Source organism: Ylistrum balloti, unplaced genomic scaffold, assembly GCF_031769215.1.
Source record: "Ylistrum balloti isolate Yb309-2 unplaced genomic scaffold, AGI_CSIRO_Ybal_v1 Utg370516, whole genome shotgun sequence".
Classification (NCBI taxonomy): Eukaryota; Metazoa; Mollusca; class Bivalvia; order Pectinida; family Pectinidae; genus Ylistrum; species Ylistrum balloti.
Window position 1 is genome coordinate 134,443 of NW_026782331.1, and position 17,451 is coordinate 151,893.

The window sequence follows — 17,451 nt, forward strand, 5'->3', positions numbered from 1 at the left end:
CTACGCAATGTTCCAAACCCCCGTCCCGCGCCCATCACACCTGTACTCCCATCACAGTTAAGAAGTTACAATTTGCATGTTCGTTCCCTTTTTTTGATAAGTATAGTTCGTAATTTCTGTAAAGAGTTACCTGTCTAATCCGAACCTAAATAATCAAGACACCTGTGTAAACCAGAACTTCTGTTATAGGCTTTCCGTATATACTTACATTCCAGACTTGGTGTGCCATTTGGTGTTCGGTTTTGACAAGTCTCGTTATGTCTGTTTATTGTTTGTTTGGAGCACGTGCATCAGACACGTTAAGGCATTGAATACATTTAATCTGGTCCTGAGGATTAGGATTCAGAACAGCAACAAAAATTGTCTCGTCTTCTTATTTCAAGTTCACAGTAAACGGAAATTGGGTATTCCGGGAAAATTCCGATAGAAGTTATGGATTTGGGAATATCCCGAATCTGTATCTTTGTATTCAATTCACAAAAGCGAAATGTGGGTATTTAGGCATTTGTGATTTCCATGCATCACATAAATTGTAGGGTCAACTTAAGATAACATAATGAATATGTGTTTTGAATACGAACCTTATATCACCTGTTTTACTACGAAAAATAAAATATTTTCTTTATCGAATGACGTAAGCGTTATATGTTTGTAAACTTTGATACCGAGATGTCTTCGGAAAAATACAGTTATGTCTTCCACAACTTTGGTCAATTCGAGTTACTCCTAATTTTACCATCCCAGTATACTCTAGTTTTTACCATACTAGTAACCTCGGGCTTTACTATTCCAATAACCTCTGGCTTTACCATTCCGATAACCTCAGACTTTACTTTTCCAGTAACCTCAAGCTTTACCATTCCAGTAACCTCAAGCTTTCCCAGTCGGGTAATCTCAGACTTTACCATTCCAGTAATCTCAGGCTTTATCATACCAGTCACCTCTGGCTTTAACAGTCCAGTGACCTCATGTTTTGGCATCCTAGTTACCTCAGGCTTTACTATTCCGGAAACCCCAGACTTTACCATTCATGTAACCTCAGACTTTACCATTCCAGTTACATCAGACTTTACCATTCCAGTGACTTCTGACTTTAACATTCCAGAAACCTCATGCATTATCATCCTAGTTACTTCAGGCTTTACAAGTCCGGGAACCCCAGGCTTTACCATTCAGGTAACCTCAGACTTTACCATTCCAGTTACATCAGGCTTTACCATTCCAGTGACCTCTGACTTTAACATTCCAGAAACCTCATGCATTATCATCCTAGTTACTTCAGGCTTTACAAGTCCGGGAACCCCAGGCTTTACCATTCAGGTAACCTCAGACTTTACCATTCCAGTTACATCAGGCTTTACCATTCCAGTGACCTCTGACTTTAACATTCCAGAAACCTCATGCATTATCATCCTAGTTACTTCAGGCTTTACAAGTCCGGGAACCCCAGGCTTTACCATTCAGGTAATCTCAGGCTTTACCATTCCAGTAACCTCCGGTTTGACCATTCCAGTAACCTCTGCTTTTACCATTCCCATTATTTCTGGCTTTACATTCTAGCAGTTTCTGCCTTTACCACTTCAGTTGTCCCTGTTTTCACTGGCTTATACTAACCTTACGACCAGGCCAGAATTGCGTGATTAAATAGATTCTATTCTTCGAAAAATTCTAGTAAGGAGATCTTTAAGTAAGTGGCCCGTAATTTGAGTTTTATATCTTAAAAAATATGTAATATTGTACCATATGGCGCCATCAAATTACTTACAAGTTTCTCGTTTACTAAATATGTGTGACCATTTTACAACGATGTTGCTGCTATACTGTAACAGTACATTGGCCATAAATTGTTCCGATCAATACCTGCCCAGCACGACGTACAATAACCGCACCTGCTATACATCTTCAGCAGCAAAGATATAAATACTTAATGGCTGTTGTGTGTTTAAAGTAGAAAATGATATTTGAAAACAAGATTTGACATATTTTTGTTACAATTTCGGCTTCTCATGTTAAAAATGCATATTTACTTTTCGCGCTTGCGATCTTTTTTTGTATTTTGTTATCACATGACCAACTGTCACGTGATCTACTGTAACTGTATATCACGATATGAGAAACATAGATCTACTGTAGCATAGTATTATCATGACCTAAATGTCCCAGTATACAATGTAGGTCCGTGACATCGTCTTTATATCTTTATATGGGGTACATCAGAACATCTTTTGTTACAAATAGATAAGATCTGAAAATCGATAAGTGAAATATTGCGTGATATTGTATTATGCAAAAAAAACTAAGTATATCAGAATAATACTTTCTTTTAAATAAACACGTGTTTGCAGTCCAACTTTGATGTCGATAACATTGGAAGATTATTATATTAAATAGTAATTATAGACATGCGCTGTCTCCTGTTAGAGATTGACTGCGTTGTTTGGAGCCGGGTTCGATTCCCCAGCGGACACGTATTCTTTACTAAAAGTAATATATAACCCATAATATACATGAATAAAGAACAACGATATAACCGCTGTTTCCTAATGTACCAGTACCATACAATATTGTCTGGTATTTCAAAGACGTGTCTTTTTTATATTCCATGACAGGAAACGATATTAGTGGATCGTTATGGTAGTTAGATACGCCAAGCACAGCAAATCATGTCTTGTGTCATCCGAAGTCAAGGTTTGCATCCGGGAAACTGAACATATATTAGTTAGGGTAAAAAATTGATCATTTTGCGTTTCGGTTTGTTTCTTTAAAAAACATTTAAGGCGTTATAAAACTCTTACAGTGGTAATTTGTTTGTGTCATATATCGACTGTGCTGGCGCCTCAAGGATCTAAAAAAATCTCGACACACAATCACAAGAAAACTATGGCAACGTGAAAGGGTCTGGCGCCTCTAGGGTGTGACAAATCTCGATACACAATCACAAGGAAACTATGGCAACGTGAAAGGGTCTGGCGCCTCTAGGGTGTGACAAATCTCGATATACAATAACAAGAAAACTATGGTAACGTGAAAGGGTCTGGCGTCCCCAGGATCACAATCACAAGGAAACTGTGGAAACGTGAAGGGATCTGATACCTCCAGGACGTGACAAATCTCGATACATGATCACAAAGAAACGATAAAAAGCGAAGGGAAATATAAAAGCCTTGAATGCCAAAATTGAAGATGGATTATGTAGAATATTCCGTCTAGAAAACAATATACATTACCTAAAAATCATCATTTCATGAATTGATATCTTTCTATAACGGGTAACTTTGAGATGTCTTTAACATAACGTCGTCTTATTTGTTTTATTTTTCAGTCTGTTAGTACCGAGAACAAAAGATCGCATGTGGGGAATCCCTTTTGCCTGATTTTGCATATTTCTACTTACATACACGCTCTCTGGTACTGAGTCCCTCTCTTCCTTGCAGAAACATCGATGCACAAGTCAAAACATTCAGATAAACAAATTGATGAAATGCTGTTTAATGCTTGTACTTTAATCATCATTAATTTCCAATTCCCGACATCAAATTTATAGCACAGAATAGAACATACATTTCAGTTTTGAAGTAATTCAGTTCATAGTACTGGGTATAATGTAATTATCAACAGTTTTCATATCTACAATACATGATCATTCTTTTCTTTATTTTCTTCACTTTAGAATTTTCGATAGAATATATATATATATAGGGAACATTTGAAAGATGAATTTATATTGTTACTACACTCTTGTTTTTAAGACATCGAACAATCATGTTTTAATAATGTTTATAGTATATTCGAAACTTTAAGAATGGTTAATGTTCACATGAGAATATTTTATTTTCAGAGAAATATGCGTATTCATATCGAGGTACTCAGGTGTTTCTTTTTTTTATTATTATTTTTATTGTCTATGTTTTATGCTTATTTCGACACGATAAAAAGATTTTTTAAGTATCATGGAGTTACCTCCCTTTACATATTACAGGAAATATGGTATCTGGAAACGTTCAATCAACATTTTTCCTGAAATTATAGTTCATGTTTGAGTTATACAGGTATAGTTGATTAGTTATGAAAGCAAATCCTTACATGTATACATATCTATAAGCAACATACAATTACATTAACAGTAGAGAATTAAAAATTGGGTAAACTAAAAATTTACCCGGATTTTTCACACAACTGCCATGGTTACCAACCAGAAAAAAACGTTAAATTGCAAAAAATACTACTAATTCCAAACTAATATTACCACTTTAAAGGAGGAATTTATTTCTGAATACTTGTCTTATAGTTAACAACACTGTCATGGTGACAAATTACTTAGGTTTCAGAAATGTCCAACTCGGAACGCATTTACAACATGACCACGTATAGACACTAGGGAAATTTCGCTTCCTGTAAAGCTAGTCTTTGGTGTGTAGACGTAGATTAGAGACAGCCAAAATAGTAATCTCCGACACAATGCAAAAAATATTGTTTTTAAAAAGTATGCAACCCCACAATGTCCAATTTAATATGACAACACCAATTTTAGCATAGACATTTTATTTATTTTCTTATTAAAACCGTTATAGTGGTGTAATCTAATGAACAAAAATAGCACCCATGGCCGCACCGAAAAACTGTGCACTATTACCTTACTACATTCGTGTGTGCTTGAAATTTTCGTCAATTATATGAAATACAGTGAAAATATGCGTATTAGTGAACCTTAAGAATGGCTATTGTTCACATGAAATTATTTTTAGATTCGAATAAGGGACAATTTTCAGAGAAATATGCGTATACATATGGATTTACCCAGGTTTTTTTTTATTAATTGCATAATTATTTTTTATTGTCTATATTTTTATGCGTATTTCGAGGTACTATGTGCTTTTTTGGGAAAATGTTAGCCCTAAAAAGGGCTGTTTGTGTGGCCCTAGAAAGGGCCGTTTAAGGTGGAGATATAATCAGAGTACAAGGTACTCTATATCCGAGATGAACTCCGGTGGAACTGTGAACTCTGTGGCAAAGACGTGAGGGCCGATGTTGTAGAGCCGGAAGCCAGCATTGAGGAACCTTCTAACGTCAATATGGACCAGCACTTCCGCACCAGCTCTGACGTAGTTGGGACAGTCGGTGAAATCGACATACGGGCAGCGGTTGCGGTCCAGTCCATACCTGAGGACAGACTCTATATCTCTGGCTTTCATCCCGTGGACAAAGAACGTGAGATTCTCGCCAGAACGGACAGGAATGCCAATCTTTGGTAACCGGATGTTGACGCTGTGTCCGTAGGAGGCTCGTATCCATTTGTGGTTGTCGGAGTACACCAATCGCTGTTTGTCGTTGGTAGGGAACACCAATTCATCCAACATGGCCTTGGACAGCCGGAAGTCACGTAAAATGTGACTGGTTGGGACAAACGCGGTCTCGTCGTCACGCCAGGCGTTTCGGTCATGTCGTAGACGTTTGACAACAGCTTTGCTCTTCTTGGTCGACATCTTTCTGCTCAGTCGGGAATCCATGTTGAATGTAAAGTTGGTGATTTTCGCTTCGATTTTATAGCCATAATCACTGGAAATGAAAAGAAGGAAAGGCGTGGTCATGTGATGAAATCGAGATTTGATTGGCTGAGCGTTTTTACCACCTGAATCTAATTGTTAGTTTTCTACATTTGTACACACGCACACACGGTGGTATTGAGTTTCTCCCTTGTACAAACACACGGTAATTTACCTAAACGGGTCCTTTGATTACACCACCTGCGCAAACATCGCTGTCTCCAGGTATTGATATAGTACAATGTATACATGTATGTATCGATAGTGTAACTACCCCCGGGCCTTGATGGCTTCACTTGCACTAACACATCTTAGTCCAGCGTCCTTTAATTATGTTAATGGTTATTCACATCAAAGCAACATCAATGAATCATTAACGTCGGACGGTGACGTGTCGAGAAATCTGACAAAACAATTCATGAAAGAAGGTTTAATTCTTTTATTTTCATTGTTATCAATTTTCAATTCTCGGCATGAATTCGTAGCACAGAATAGAACATACATTTCAATTTTGAACTAATTCAGTTCATAGTACTGCGTATAATGTAATTATCAACAATTTTCATATCTACAATACATGTACATTGTTTTAAACATCCGTACACATGATATAAATGAGCTCTACAACAGTAAGCAGAAATGTATATCGGTTGTAAGAAACGTCATGTACGGCTCAGTATACATCTAATGGTCCAAATTTGTACGTCATTTTTAGTATCATGGAGTTACCTCCCTTCGCATATTACAGAAACTATGGTGACTGGAAACGGTAAATTAGCATCTTTCCTGAAATTATAGTTCATGTTTGAGTTATACAGGTATAGTTGATTAGTTATGAAAGCAAATCCTTACATGTATACATATCTATAAGCAACATACAATTACATTAACAGTAGAGAATTAAAAATTGGGTAAACTAAAAATTTCCCCTGATTTTTTACACAACTGCCATGGTTACCAACCCGAAAAAAACGTTAAATTGCAAAAAATACTACTAATTCCAAACTAATATTACCACTTTAAAGGAGGAATTTATTTCTGAATACTTGTCTTATAGTTAACAACACTGTCATGGTGACAAATTACTTAGGTTTCAGAAATGTCCAACTCGGAACGCATTTACAACATGACCACGTATAGACACTAGTGAAATTTCGCTTCCTGTAAAGCTAGTCTTTGGTGTGTAGACGTAGATTAGAGACAGCCAAAATAGTAATCTCCGACACAATGCAAAAAATATTGTTTTTAAAAATTATGCAACCCCGCAATGTCCAATTTAATATGACAACACCAATTTTAGCATAGACATTTTATTTATTTTCTAATTAACACCGTTATATTGGTGTAATCTAATGAACAAAAATAGCACCCATGGCCGCACCGAAAAACTGTGCACTATTACCTTACTACATTCGTGTGTGCTTGAAATTTTCGTCAATTATATGAAATACAGTGAAAATATGCGTATTAGTGAACCTTAAGAATGGCTATTGTTCACATGAAATTATTTTTAGATTCGAATAAGGGACAATTTTCAGAGAAATATGCGTATACATATGGATTTACCCAGGTTTTTTTTTATTAATTGCATAATTATTTTTTATTGTCTATATTTTTATGCGTATTTCGAGGTACTATGTGCTTTTTTGGGAAAATGTTAGCCCTAAAAAGGGCTGTTTGTGTGGCCCTAGAAAGGGCCGTTTAAGGTGGAGATATAATCAGAGTACAAGGTACTCTATATCCGAGATGAACTCCGGTGGAACTGTGAACTCTGTGGCAAAGACGTGAGGGCCGATGTTGTAGAGCCGGAAGCCAGCATTGAGGAACCTTCTAACGTCAATATGGACCAGCACTTCCGCACCAGCTCTGACGTAGTTGGGACAGTCGGTGAAATCGACATACGGGCAGCGGTTGCGGTCCAGTCCATACCTGAGGACAGACTCTATATCTCTGGCTTTCATCCCGTGGACAAAGAACGTGAGATTCTCGCCAGAACGGACAGGAATGCCAATCTTTGGTAACCGGATGTTGACGCTGTGTCCGTAGGAGGCTCGTATCCATTTGTGGTTGTCGGAGTACACCAATCGCTGTTTGTCGTTGGTAGGGAACACCAATTCATCCAACATGGCCTTGGACAGCCGGAAGTCACGTAAAATGTGACTGGTTGGGACAAACGCGGTCTCGTCGTCACGCCAGGCGTTTCGGTCATGTCGTAGACGTTTGACAACAGCTTTGCTCTTCTTGGTCGACATCTTTCTGCTCAGTCGGGAATCCATGTTGAATGTAAAGTTGGTGATTTTCGCTTCGATTTTATAGCCATAATCACTGGAAATGAAAAGAAGGAAAGGCGTGGTCATGTGATGAAATCGAGATTTGATTGGCTGAGCGTTTTTACCACCTGAATCTAATTGTTAGTTTTCTACATTTGTACACACGCACACACGGTGGTATTGAGTTTCTCCCTTGTACAAACACACGGTAATTTACCTAAACGGGTCCTTTGATTACACCACCTGCGCAAACATCGCTGTCTCCAGGTATTGATATAGTACAATGTATACATGTATGTATCGATAGTGTAACTACCCCCGGGCCTTGATGGCTTCACTTGCACTAACACATCTTAGTCCAGCGTCCTTTAATTATGTTAATGGTTATTCACATCAAAGCAACATCAATGAATCATTAACGTCGGACGGTGACGTGTCGAGAAATCTGACAAAACAATTCATGAAAGAAGGTTTAATTCTTTTATTTTCATTGTTATCAATTTTCAATTCTCGGCATAAATTCGTAGCACAGAATAGAACATACATTTCAATTTTGAACTAATTCAGTTCATAGTACTGGGTATAATGTAATTATCAACAATTTTCATATCTACAATACATGTACATTGTTTTAAACATCCGTACACATGATATAAATGAGCTCTACAACAGTAAGCAGAAATGTATATCGGTTGTAAGAAACGTCATGTACGGCTCAGTATACATCTAATGGTCCAAATTTGTACGTCATTTTTAGTATCATGGAGTTACCTCCCTTCGCATATTACAGAAACTATGGTGACTGGAAACGGTAAATTAGCATCTTTCCTGAAATTATAGTTCATGTTTGAGTTATACAGGTATAGTTGATTAGTTATGAAAGCAAATCCTTACATGTATACATATCTATAAGCAACATACAATTACATTAACAGTAGAGAATTAAAAATTGGGTAAACTAAAAATTTCCCCTGATTTTTTACACAACTGCCATGGTTACCAACCCGAAAAAAACGTTAAATTGCAAAAAATACTACTAATTCCAAACTAATATTACCACTTTAAAGGAGGAATTTATTTCTGAATACTTGTCTTATAGTTAACAACACTGTCATGGTGACAAATTACTTAGGTTTCAGAAATGTCCAACTCGGAACGCATTTACAACATGACCACGTATAGACACTAGTGAAATTTCGCTTCCTGTAAAGCTAGTCTTTGGTGTGTAGACGTAGATTAGAGACAGCCAAAATAGTAATCTCCGACACAATGCAAAAAATATTGTTTTTAAAAATTATGCAACCCCGCAATGTCCAATTTAATATGACAACACCAATTTTAGCATAGACATTTTATTTATTTTCTAATTAACACCGTTATATTGGTGTAATCTAATGAACAAAAATAGCACCCATGGCCGCACCGAAAAACTGTGCACTATTACCTTACTACATTCGTGTGTGCTTGAAATTTTCGTCAATTATATGAAATACAGTGAAAATATGCGTATTAGTGAACCTTAAGAATGGCTATTGTTCACATGAAATTATTTTTAGATTCGAATAAGGGACAATTTTCAGAGAAATATGCGTATACATATGGATTTACCCAGCTTTTTTTTTATTAATTGCATAATTATTTTTTATTGTCTATATTTTTATGCGTATTTCGAGGTACTATGTGCTTTTTTGGGAAAATGTTAGCCCTAAAAAGGGCTGTTTGTGTGGCCCTAGAAAGGGCCGTTTAAGGTGGAGATATAATCAGAGTACAAGGTACTCTATCCGAGATGAACTCCGGTGGAACTGTGAACTCTGTGGCAAAGACGTGAGGGCCGATGTTGTAGAGCCGGAAGCCAGCATTGAGGAACCTTCTAACGTCAATATGGACCAGCACTTCCGCACCAGCTCTGACGTAGTTGGGACAGTCGGTGAAATCGACATACGGGCAGCGGTTGCGGTCCAGTCCATACCTGAGGACAGACTCTATATCTCTGGCTTTCATCCCGTGGACAAAGAACGTGAGATTCTCGCCAGAACGGACAGGAATGCCAATCTTTGGTAACCGGATGTTGACGCTGTGTCCGTAGGAGGCTCGTATCCATTTGTGGTTGTCGGAGTACACCAATCGCTGTTTGTCGTTGGTAGGGAACACCAATTCATCCAACATGGCCTTGGACAGCCGGAAGTGACGTAAAATGTGACTGGTTGGGACAAACGCGGTCTCGTCGTCACGCCAGGCGTTTCGGTCATGTCGTAGACGTTTGACAACAGCTTTGCTCTTCTTGGTCGACATCTTTCTGCTCAGTCGGGAATCCATGTTGAATGTAAAGTTGGTGATTTTCGCTTCGATTTTATAGCCATAATCACTGGAAATGAAAAGAAGGAAAGGCGTGGTCATGTGATGAAATCGAGATTTGATTGGCTGAGCGTTTTTACCACCCGAATCTAATTGTTAGTTTTCTACATTTGTACACACGCACACACGATGGTATTGAGTTCCTCCCTTGTACAAACACACGGTAATTTACCTAAACGGGTCCTTTGATTACACCACCTGCGCAAACATCGCTGTCTCCAGGTATTGATATAGTACAATGTATACATGTATGTATCGATAGTGTAACTACCCCCGGGCCTTGATGGCTTCACTTGCACTAACACATCTTAGTCCAGCGTCCTTTAATTATGTTAATGGTTATTCACATCAAAGCAACATCAATGAATCATTAACGTCGGACGGTGACGTGTCGAGAAATCTGACAAAACAATTCATGAAAGAAGGTTTAATTCTTTTATTTTCATTGTTATCAATTTTCAATTCTCGGCATAAATTCGTAGCACAGAATAGAACATACATTTCAATTTTGAACTAATTCAGTTCATAGTACTGGGTATAATGTAATTATCAACAATTTTCATATCTACAATACATGTACATTGTTTTAAACATCCGTACACATGATATAAATGAGCTCTACAACAGTAAGCAGAAATGTATATTGGTTGTAAGAAACGTCATGTACGGCTCAGTATACACCCAATAGTCCAAATTTGTACGTCATTTTTAGTATCATGGAGTTACCTCCCTTCGCATATTACAGAAACTATGGTATCTGGAAACGTTCAATCAACATTTTTCCTGATATTATAGTTCATGTTTGAGCTATACAGGTATATTTGATTAGTTATGAAAGTAAATCCTTACATGTATACATATCTATAAGCAACATACAATTACATTAACAGTAGAGAATTAAAAATTGGGTAAACTAAAAATTTCCCCTGATTTTTTACACAACTGCCATGGTTACCAACCCGAAAAAAACGTTAAATTGCAAAAAATACTACTAATTCCAAACTAATATTACCACTTTAAAGGAGGAATTTATTTCTGAATACTTGTCTTATAGTTAACAACACTGTCATGGTGACAAATTACTTAGGTTTCAGAAATGTCCAACTCGGAACGCATTTACAACATGACCACGTATAGACACTAGTGAAATTTCGCTTCCTGTAAAGCTAGTCTTTGGTGTGTAGACGTAGATTAGAGACAGCCAAAATAGTAATCTCCGACACAATGCAAAAAATATTGTTTTTAAAAATTATGCAACCCCACAATGTCCAATTTAATATGACAACACCAATTTTAGCATAGACATTTTATTTATTTTCTAATTAACACCGTTATATTGGTGTAATCTAATGAACAAAAATAGCACCCATGGCCGCACCGAAAAACTGTGCACTATTACCTTACTACATTCGTGTGTCCTTGAAATTTTCGTCAATTATATGAAATACAGTGTAAATATGCGTATTAGTGAACCTTAAGAATGGCTATTGTTCACATGAAATTATTTTTAGATTCGAATAAGGGACAATTTTCAGAGAAATATGCGTATACATATGGAGGTACTCAGCTTTTTCTTTTATTAATTTCCTAATGGTTTTTATTGTCTATATTTTTATGCGTATTTCGAGGTACTATGTGCTTTTTTGGGAAAATGTTAGCCCTAAAAAGGGCTGTTTGTGTGGCCCTAGAAAGGGCCGTTTAAGGTGGAGATATAATCAGAGTACAAGGTACTCTATATCCGAGATGAACTCCGGTGGAACTGTGAACTCTGTGGCAAAGACGTGAGGGCCGATGTTGTAGAGCCGGAAGCCAGCATTGAGGAACCTTCTAACGTCAATATGGACCAGCACTTCCGCACCAGCTCTGACGTAGTTGGGACAGTCGGTGAAATCGACATACGGGCAGCGATTGCGGTCCAGTCCATACCTGAGGACAGACTCTATATCTCTGGCTTTCATCCCGTGGACAAAGAACGTGAGATTCTCGCCAGAACGGACAGGAATGCCAATCTTTGGTAACCGGATGTTGACGCTGTGTCCGTAGGAGGCTCGTATCCATTTGTGGTTGTCGGAGTACACCAATCGCTGTTTGTCGTTGGTAGGGAACACCAATTCATCCAACATGGCCTTGGACAGCCGGAAGTGACGTAAAATGTGACTGGTTGGGACAAACGCGGTCTCGTCGTCACGCCAGGCGTTTCGGTCATGTCGTAGACGTTTGACAACAGCTTTGCTCTTCTTGGTCGACATCTTTCTGCTCAGTCGGGAATCCATGTTGAATGTAAAGTTGGTGATTTTCGCTTCGATTTTATAGCCATAATCACTGGAAATGAAAAGAAGGAAAGGCGTGGTCATGTGATGAAATCGAGATTTGATTGGCTGAGCGTTTTTACCACCCGAATCTAATTGTTAGTTTTCTACATTTGTACACACGCACACACGGTGGTATTGAGGTCCTCCCTTGTACAAACACACGGTAATTTACCTAAACGGGTCCTTTGATTACACCACCTGCGCAAACATCGCTGTCTCCAGGTATTGATATAGTACAATGTATACATGTATGTATCGATAGTGTAACTACCCCCGGGCCTTGATGGCTTCACTTGCACTAACACATCTTAGTCCAGCGTCCTTTAATTATGTTAATGGTTATTCACATCAAAGCAACATCAATGAATCATTAACGTCGGACGGTGACGTGTCGAGAAATCTGACAAAACAATTCATGAAAGAAGGTTTAATTCTTTTATTTTCATTGTTATCAATTTTCAATTCTCGGCATAAATTCGTAGCACAGAATAGAACATACATTTCAATTTTGAACTAATTCAGTTCATAGTACTGGGTATAATGTAATTATCAACAATTTTCATATCTACAATACATGTACATTGTTTTAAACATCCGTACACATGATATAAATGAGCTCTACAACAGTAAGCAGAAATGTATATTGGTTGTAAGAAACGTCATGTACGGCTCAGTATACACCCAATAGTCCAAATTTGTACGTCATTTTTAGTATCATGGAGTTACCTCCCTTCGCATATTACAGAAACTATGGTAACTGAAAACGGTAAATTAGCATCTTTCCTGAAATTATAGTTCATGTTTGAGTTATACAGGTATAGTTGATTAGTTATGAAAGTACATCCTTACATGTATACATATCTATAAGCAACATACAATTACATTAACAGTAGAGAATTAAAAATTGGGTAAACTAAAAATTTCCCCTGATTTTTTACACAACTGCCATGGTTACCAACCCGAAAAAAACGTTAAATTGCAAAAAATACTACTAATTCCAAACTAATATTACCACTTTAAAGGAGGAATTTATTTCTGAATACTTGTCTTATAGTTAACAACACTGTCATGGTGACAAATTACTTAGGTTTCAGAAATGTCCAACTCGGAACGCATTTACAACATGACCACGTATAGACACTAGTGAAATTTCGCTTCCTGTAAAGCTAGTCTTTGGTGTGTAGACGTAGATTAGAGACAGCCAAAATAGTAATCTCCGACACAATGCAAAAAATATTGTTTTTAAAAAGTATGCAACCCCACAATGTCCAATTTAATATGACAACACCAATTTTAGCATAGACATTTTATTTATTTTCTAATTAAAACCGTTATATTGGTGTAATCTAATGAACAAAAATAGCACCCATGGCCGCACCGAAAAACTGTGCACTATTACCTTACTACATTCGTGTGTGCTTGAAATTTTCGTCAATTATATGAAAAACAGTGAAAATATGCGTATTAGTGAACCTTAAGAATGGCTATTGTTCACATGAAATTATTTTTAGATTCGAATAAGGGACAATTTTCAGAGAAATATGCGTATACATATGGAGGTACTCAGCTTTTTCTTTTATTAATTTCCTAATGGTTTTTATTGTCTATATTTTTATGCGTATTTCGAGGTACTATGTGCTTTTTTGGGAAAATGTTAGCCCTAAAAAGGGCTGTTTGTGTGGCCCTAGAAAGGGCCGTTTAAGGTGGAGATATAATCAGAGTACAAGGTACTCTATATCCGAGATGAACTCCGGTGGAACTGTGAACTCTGTGGCAAAGACGTGAGGGCCGATGTTGTAGAGCCGGAAGCCAGCATTGAGGAACCTTCTAACGTCAATATGGACCAGCACTTCCGCACCAGCTCTGACGTAGTTGGGACAGTCGGTGAAATCGACATACGGGCAGCGATTGCGGTCCAGTCCATACCTGAGGACAGACTCTATATCTCTGGCTTTCATCCCGTGGACAAAGAACGTGAGATTCTCGCCAGAACGGACAGGAATGCCAATCTTTGGTAACCGGATGTTGACGCTGTGTCCGTAGGAGGCTCGTATCCATTTGTGGTTGTCGGAGTACACCAATCGCTGTTTGTCGTTGGTAGGGAACACCAATTCATCCAACATGGCCTTGGACAGCCGGAAGTGACGTAAAATGTGACTGGTTGGGACAAACGCGGTCTCGTCGTCACGCCAGGCGTTTCGGTCATGTCGTAGACGTTTGACAACAGCTTTGCTCTTCTTGGTCGACATCTTTCTGCTCAGTCGGGAATCCATGTTGAATGTAAAGTTGGTGATTTTCGCTTCGATTTTATAGCCATAATCACTGGAAATGAAAAGAAGGAAAGGCGTGGTCATGTGATGAAATCGAGATTTGATTGGCTGAGCGTTTTTACCACCCGAATCTAATTGTTAGTTTTCTACATTTGTACACACGCACACACGGTGGTATTGAGGTCCTCCCTTGTACAAACACACGGTAATTTACCTAAACGGGTCCTTTGATTACACCACCTGCGCAAACATCGCTGTCTCCAGGTATTGATATAGTACAATGTATACATGTATGTATCGATAGTGTAACTACCCCCGGGCCTTGATGGCTTCACTTGCACTAACACTTGTTAGTCCAGCGTCCTTTAATTATGTTAATGGTTATTCACATCAAAGCAACATCAATGAATCATTAACGTCGGACGGTGACGTGTCGAGAAATCTGACAAAACAATTCATGAAAGAAGGTTTAATTCTTTTATTTTCATTGTTATCAATTTTCAATTCTCGGCATAAATTCGTAGCACAGAATAGAACATACATTTCAATTTTGAACTAATTCAGTTCATAGTACTGGGTATAATGTAATTATCAACAATTTTCATATCTACAATACATGTACATTGTTTTAAACATCCGTACACATGATATAAATGAGCTCTACAACAGTAAGCAGAAATGTATATTGGTTGTAAGAAACGTCATGTACGGCTCAGTATACACCCAATGGCCCGAACTGTACGTCATTTTCAGCATCATGGAGTTACCTCCCTTCGCATATTACAGAAACTATGGTATCTGAAAACGGTAAATTAGCATCTTTCCTGAAATTATAGTTCATGTTTGAGTTATACAGGTATAGTTGATTAGTTATGAAAGTAAATCCTTACATGTATACATATCTATAAGCAACATACAATTACATTAACAGTAGAGAATTAAAAATTGGGTAAACTAAAAATTTCCCCTGATTTTTTACACAACTGCCATGGTTACCAACCCGAAAAAAACGTTAAATTGCAAAAAATACTACTAATTCCAAACTAATATTACCACTTTAAAGGAGGAATTTATTTCTGAATACTTGTCTTATAGTTAACAACACTGTCATGGTGACAAATTACTTAGGTTTCAGAAATGTCCAACTCGGAACGCATTTACAACATGACCACGTATAGACACTAGGGAAATTTCGCTTCCTGTAAAGCTAGTCTTTGGTGTGTAGACGTAGATTAGAGACAGCCAAAATAGTAATCTCCGACACAATGCAAAAAATATTGTTTTTAAAAAGTATGCAACCCCACAATGTCCAATTTAATATGACAACACCAATTTTAGCATAGACATTTTATTTATTTTCTAATTAAAACCGTTATATTGGTGTAATCTAATGAACAAAAATAGCACCCATGGCCGCACCGAAAAACTGTGCACTATTACCTTACTACATTCGTGTGTGCTTGAAATTTTCGTCAATTATATGAAATACAGTGAAAATATGCGTATTAGTGAACCTTAAGAATGGCTATTGTTCACATGAAATTATTTTTAGATTCGAATAAGGGACAATTTTCAGAGAAATATGCGTATACATATGGAGGTACTCAGCTTTTTCTTTTATTAATTTCCTAATGGTTTTTATTGTCTATATTTTTATGCGTATTTCGAGGTACTATGTGCTTTTTTGGGAAAATGTTAGCCCTAAAAAGGGCTGTTTGTGTGGCCCTAGAAAGGGCCGTTTAAGGTGGAGATATAATCAGAGTACAAGGTACTCTATATCCGAGATGAACTCCGGTGGAACTGTGAACTCTGTGGCAAAGACGTGAGGGCCGATGTTGTAGAGCCGGAAGCCAGCATTGAGGAACCTTCTAACGTCAATATGGACCAGCACTTCCGCACCAGCTCTGACGTAGTTGGGACAGTCGGTGAAATCGACATACGGGCAGCGATTGCGGTCCAGTCCATACCTGAGGACAGACTCTATATCTCTGGCTTTCATCCCGTGGACAAAGAACGTGAGATTCTCGCCAGAACGGACAGGAATGCCAATCTTTGGTAACCGGATGTTGACGCTGTGTCCGTAGGAGGCTCGTATCCATTTGTGGTTGTCGGAGTACACCAATCGCTGTTTGTCGTTGGTAGGGAACACCAATTCATCCAACATGGCCTTGGACAGCCGGAAGTGACGTAAAATGTGACTGGTTGGGACAAACGCGGTCTCGTCGTCACGCCAGGCGTTTCGGTCATGTCGTAGACGTTTGACAACAGCTTTGCTCTTCTTGGTCGAAATCTTTCTGCTCAGTCGGGAATCCATGTTGAATGTAAAGTTGGTGATTTTCGCTTCGATTTTATAGCCATAATCACTGGAAATGAAAAGAAGGAAAGGCGTGGTCATGTGATGAAATCGAGATTTGATTGGCTGAGCGTTTTTACCACCCGAATCTAATTGTTAGTTTTCTACATTTGTACACACGCACACACGGTGGTATTGAGGTCCTCCCTTGTACAAACACACGGTAATTTACCTAAACGGGTCCTTTGATTACACCACCTGCGCAAACATCGCTGTCTCCAGGTATTGATATAGTACAATGTATACATGTATGTATCGATAGTGTAACTACCCCCGGGCCTTGATGGCTTCACTTGCACTAACACTTGTTAGTCCAGCGTCCTTTAATTATGTTAATGGTTATTCACA

At 38.0% G+C, this 17,451-nt stretch overlaps 6 protein-coding genes across 6 annotated transcripts; all 6 read right to left on the bottom strand.

Moving 5' to 3' along the window:
• Window positions 1-4,949: 4,949 nt before the first annotated feature.
• Window positions 4,950-5,507, bottom strand: LOC132555786 (probable RNA 2'-phosphotransferase). The gene has a single exon (XM_060220149.1). It carries the CDS (start codon window positions 5,505-5,507, stop codon window positions 4,950-4,952), a length of 558 nt encoding a protein of 185 aa, XP_060076132.1.
• A 1,754-nt stretch (window positions 5,508-7,261) lies between these two features.
• On the bottom strand, window positions 7,262-7,819 carry LOC132555787 (probable RNA 2'-phosphotransferase). Its single transcript, XM_060220151.1, has one exon. The coding sequence runs from the start codon at window positions 7,817-7,819 to the stop codon at window positions 7,262-7,264; it is 558 nt and encodes a 185-aa protein (XP_060076134.1).
• Window positions 7,820-9,556: 1,737 nt separating this feature from the next.
• On the bottom strand, window positions 9,557-10,129 carry LOC132555788 (probable RNA 2'-phosphotransferase). Its single transcript, XM_060220152.1, has one exon. The coding sequence runs from the start codon at window positions 10,127-10,129 to the stop codon at window positions 9,557-9,559; it is 573 nt and encodes a 190-aa protein (XP_060076135.1).
• Window positions 10,130-11,883: 1,754 nt separating this feature from the next.
• Window positions 11,884-12,441, bottom strand: LOC132555789 (probable RNA 2'-phosphotransferase). The gene has a single exon (XM_060220153.1). The coding sequence runs from the start codon at window positions 12,439-12,441 to the stop codon at window positions 11,884-11,886; it is 558 nt and encodes a 185-aa protein (XP_060076136.1).
• Window positions 12,442-14,195: 1,754 nt separating this feature from the next.
• Window positions 14,196-14,753, bottom strand: LOC132555790 (probable RNA 2'-phosphotransferase). The gene has a single exon (XM_060220154.1). The coding sequence runs from the start codon at window positions 14,751-14,753 to the stop codon at window positions 14,196-14,198; it is 558 nt and encodes a 185-aa protein (XP_060076137.1).
• A 1,753-nt stretch (window positions 14,754-16,506) lies between these two features.
• LOC132555791 (probable RNA 2'-phosphotransferase) lies at window positions 16,507-17,064 on the bottom strand. Its single transcript, XM_060220155.1, has one exon. The coding sequence runs from the start codon at window positions 17,062-17,064 to the stop codon at window positions 16,507-16,509; it is 558 nt and encodes a 185-aa protein (XP_060076138.1).
• Between the last annotated feature and the right edge of the window lie 387 nt (window positions 17,065-17,451).

Coding starts and splice junctions, on each gene's coding strand:
- LOC132555786 (XM_060220149.1), bottom strand. CDS start 5,507: ATGGATTCCCGACTGAGCAGAAAGATGTCGACCAAGAAGAGCAAAGCT.
- LOC132555787 (XM_060220151.1), bottom strand. CDS start 7,819: ATGGATTCCCGACTGAGCAGAAAGATGTCGACCAAGAAGAGCAAAGCT.
- LOC132555788 (XM_060220152.1), bottom strand. CDS start 10,129: ATGGATTCCCGACTGAGCAGAAAGATGTCGACCAAGAAGAGCAAAGCT.
- LOC132555789 (XM_060220153.1), bottom strand. CDS start 12,441: ATGGATTCCCGACTGAGCAGAAAGATGTCGACCAAGAAGAGCAAAGCT.
- LOC132555790 (XM_060220154.1), bottom strand. CDS start 14,753: ATGGATTCCCGACTGAGCAGAAAGATGTCGACCAAGAAGAGCAAAGCT.
- LOC132555791 (XM_060220155.1), bottom strand. CDS start 17,064: ATGGATTCCCGACTGAGCAGAAAGATTTCGACCAAGAAGAGCAAAGCT.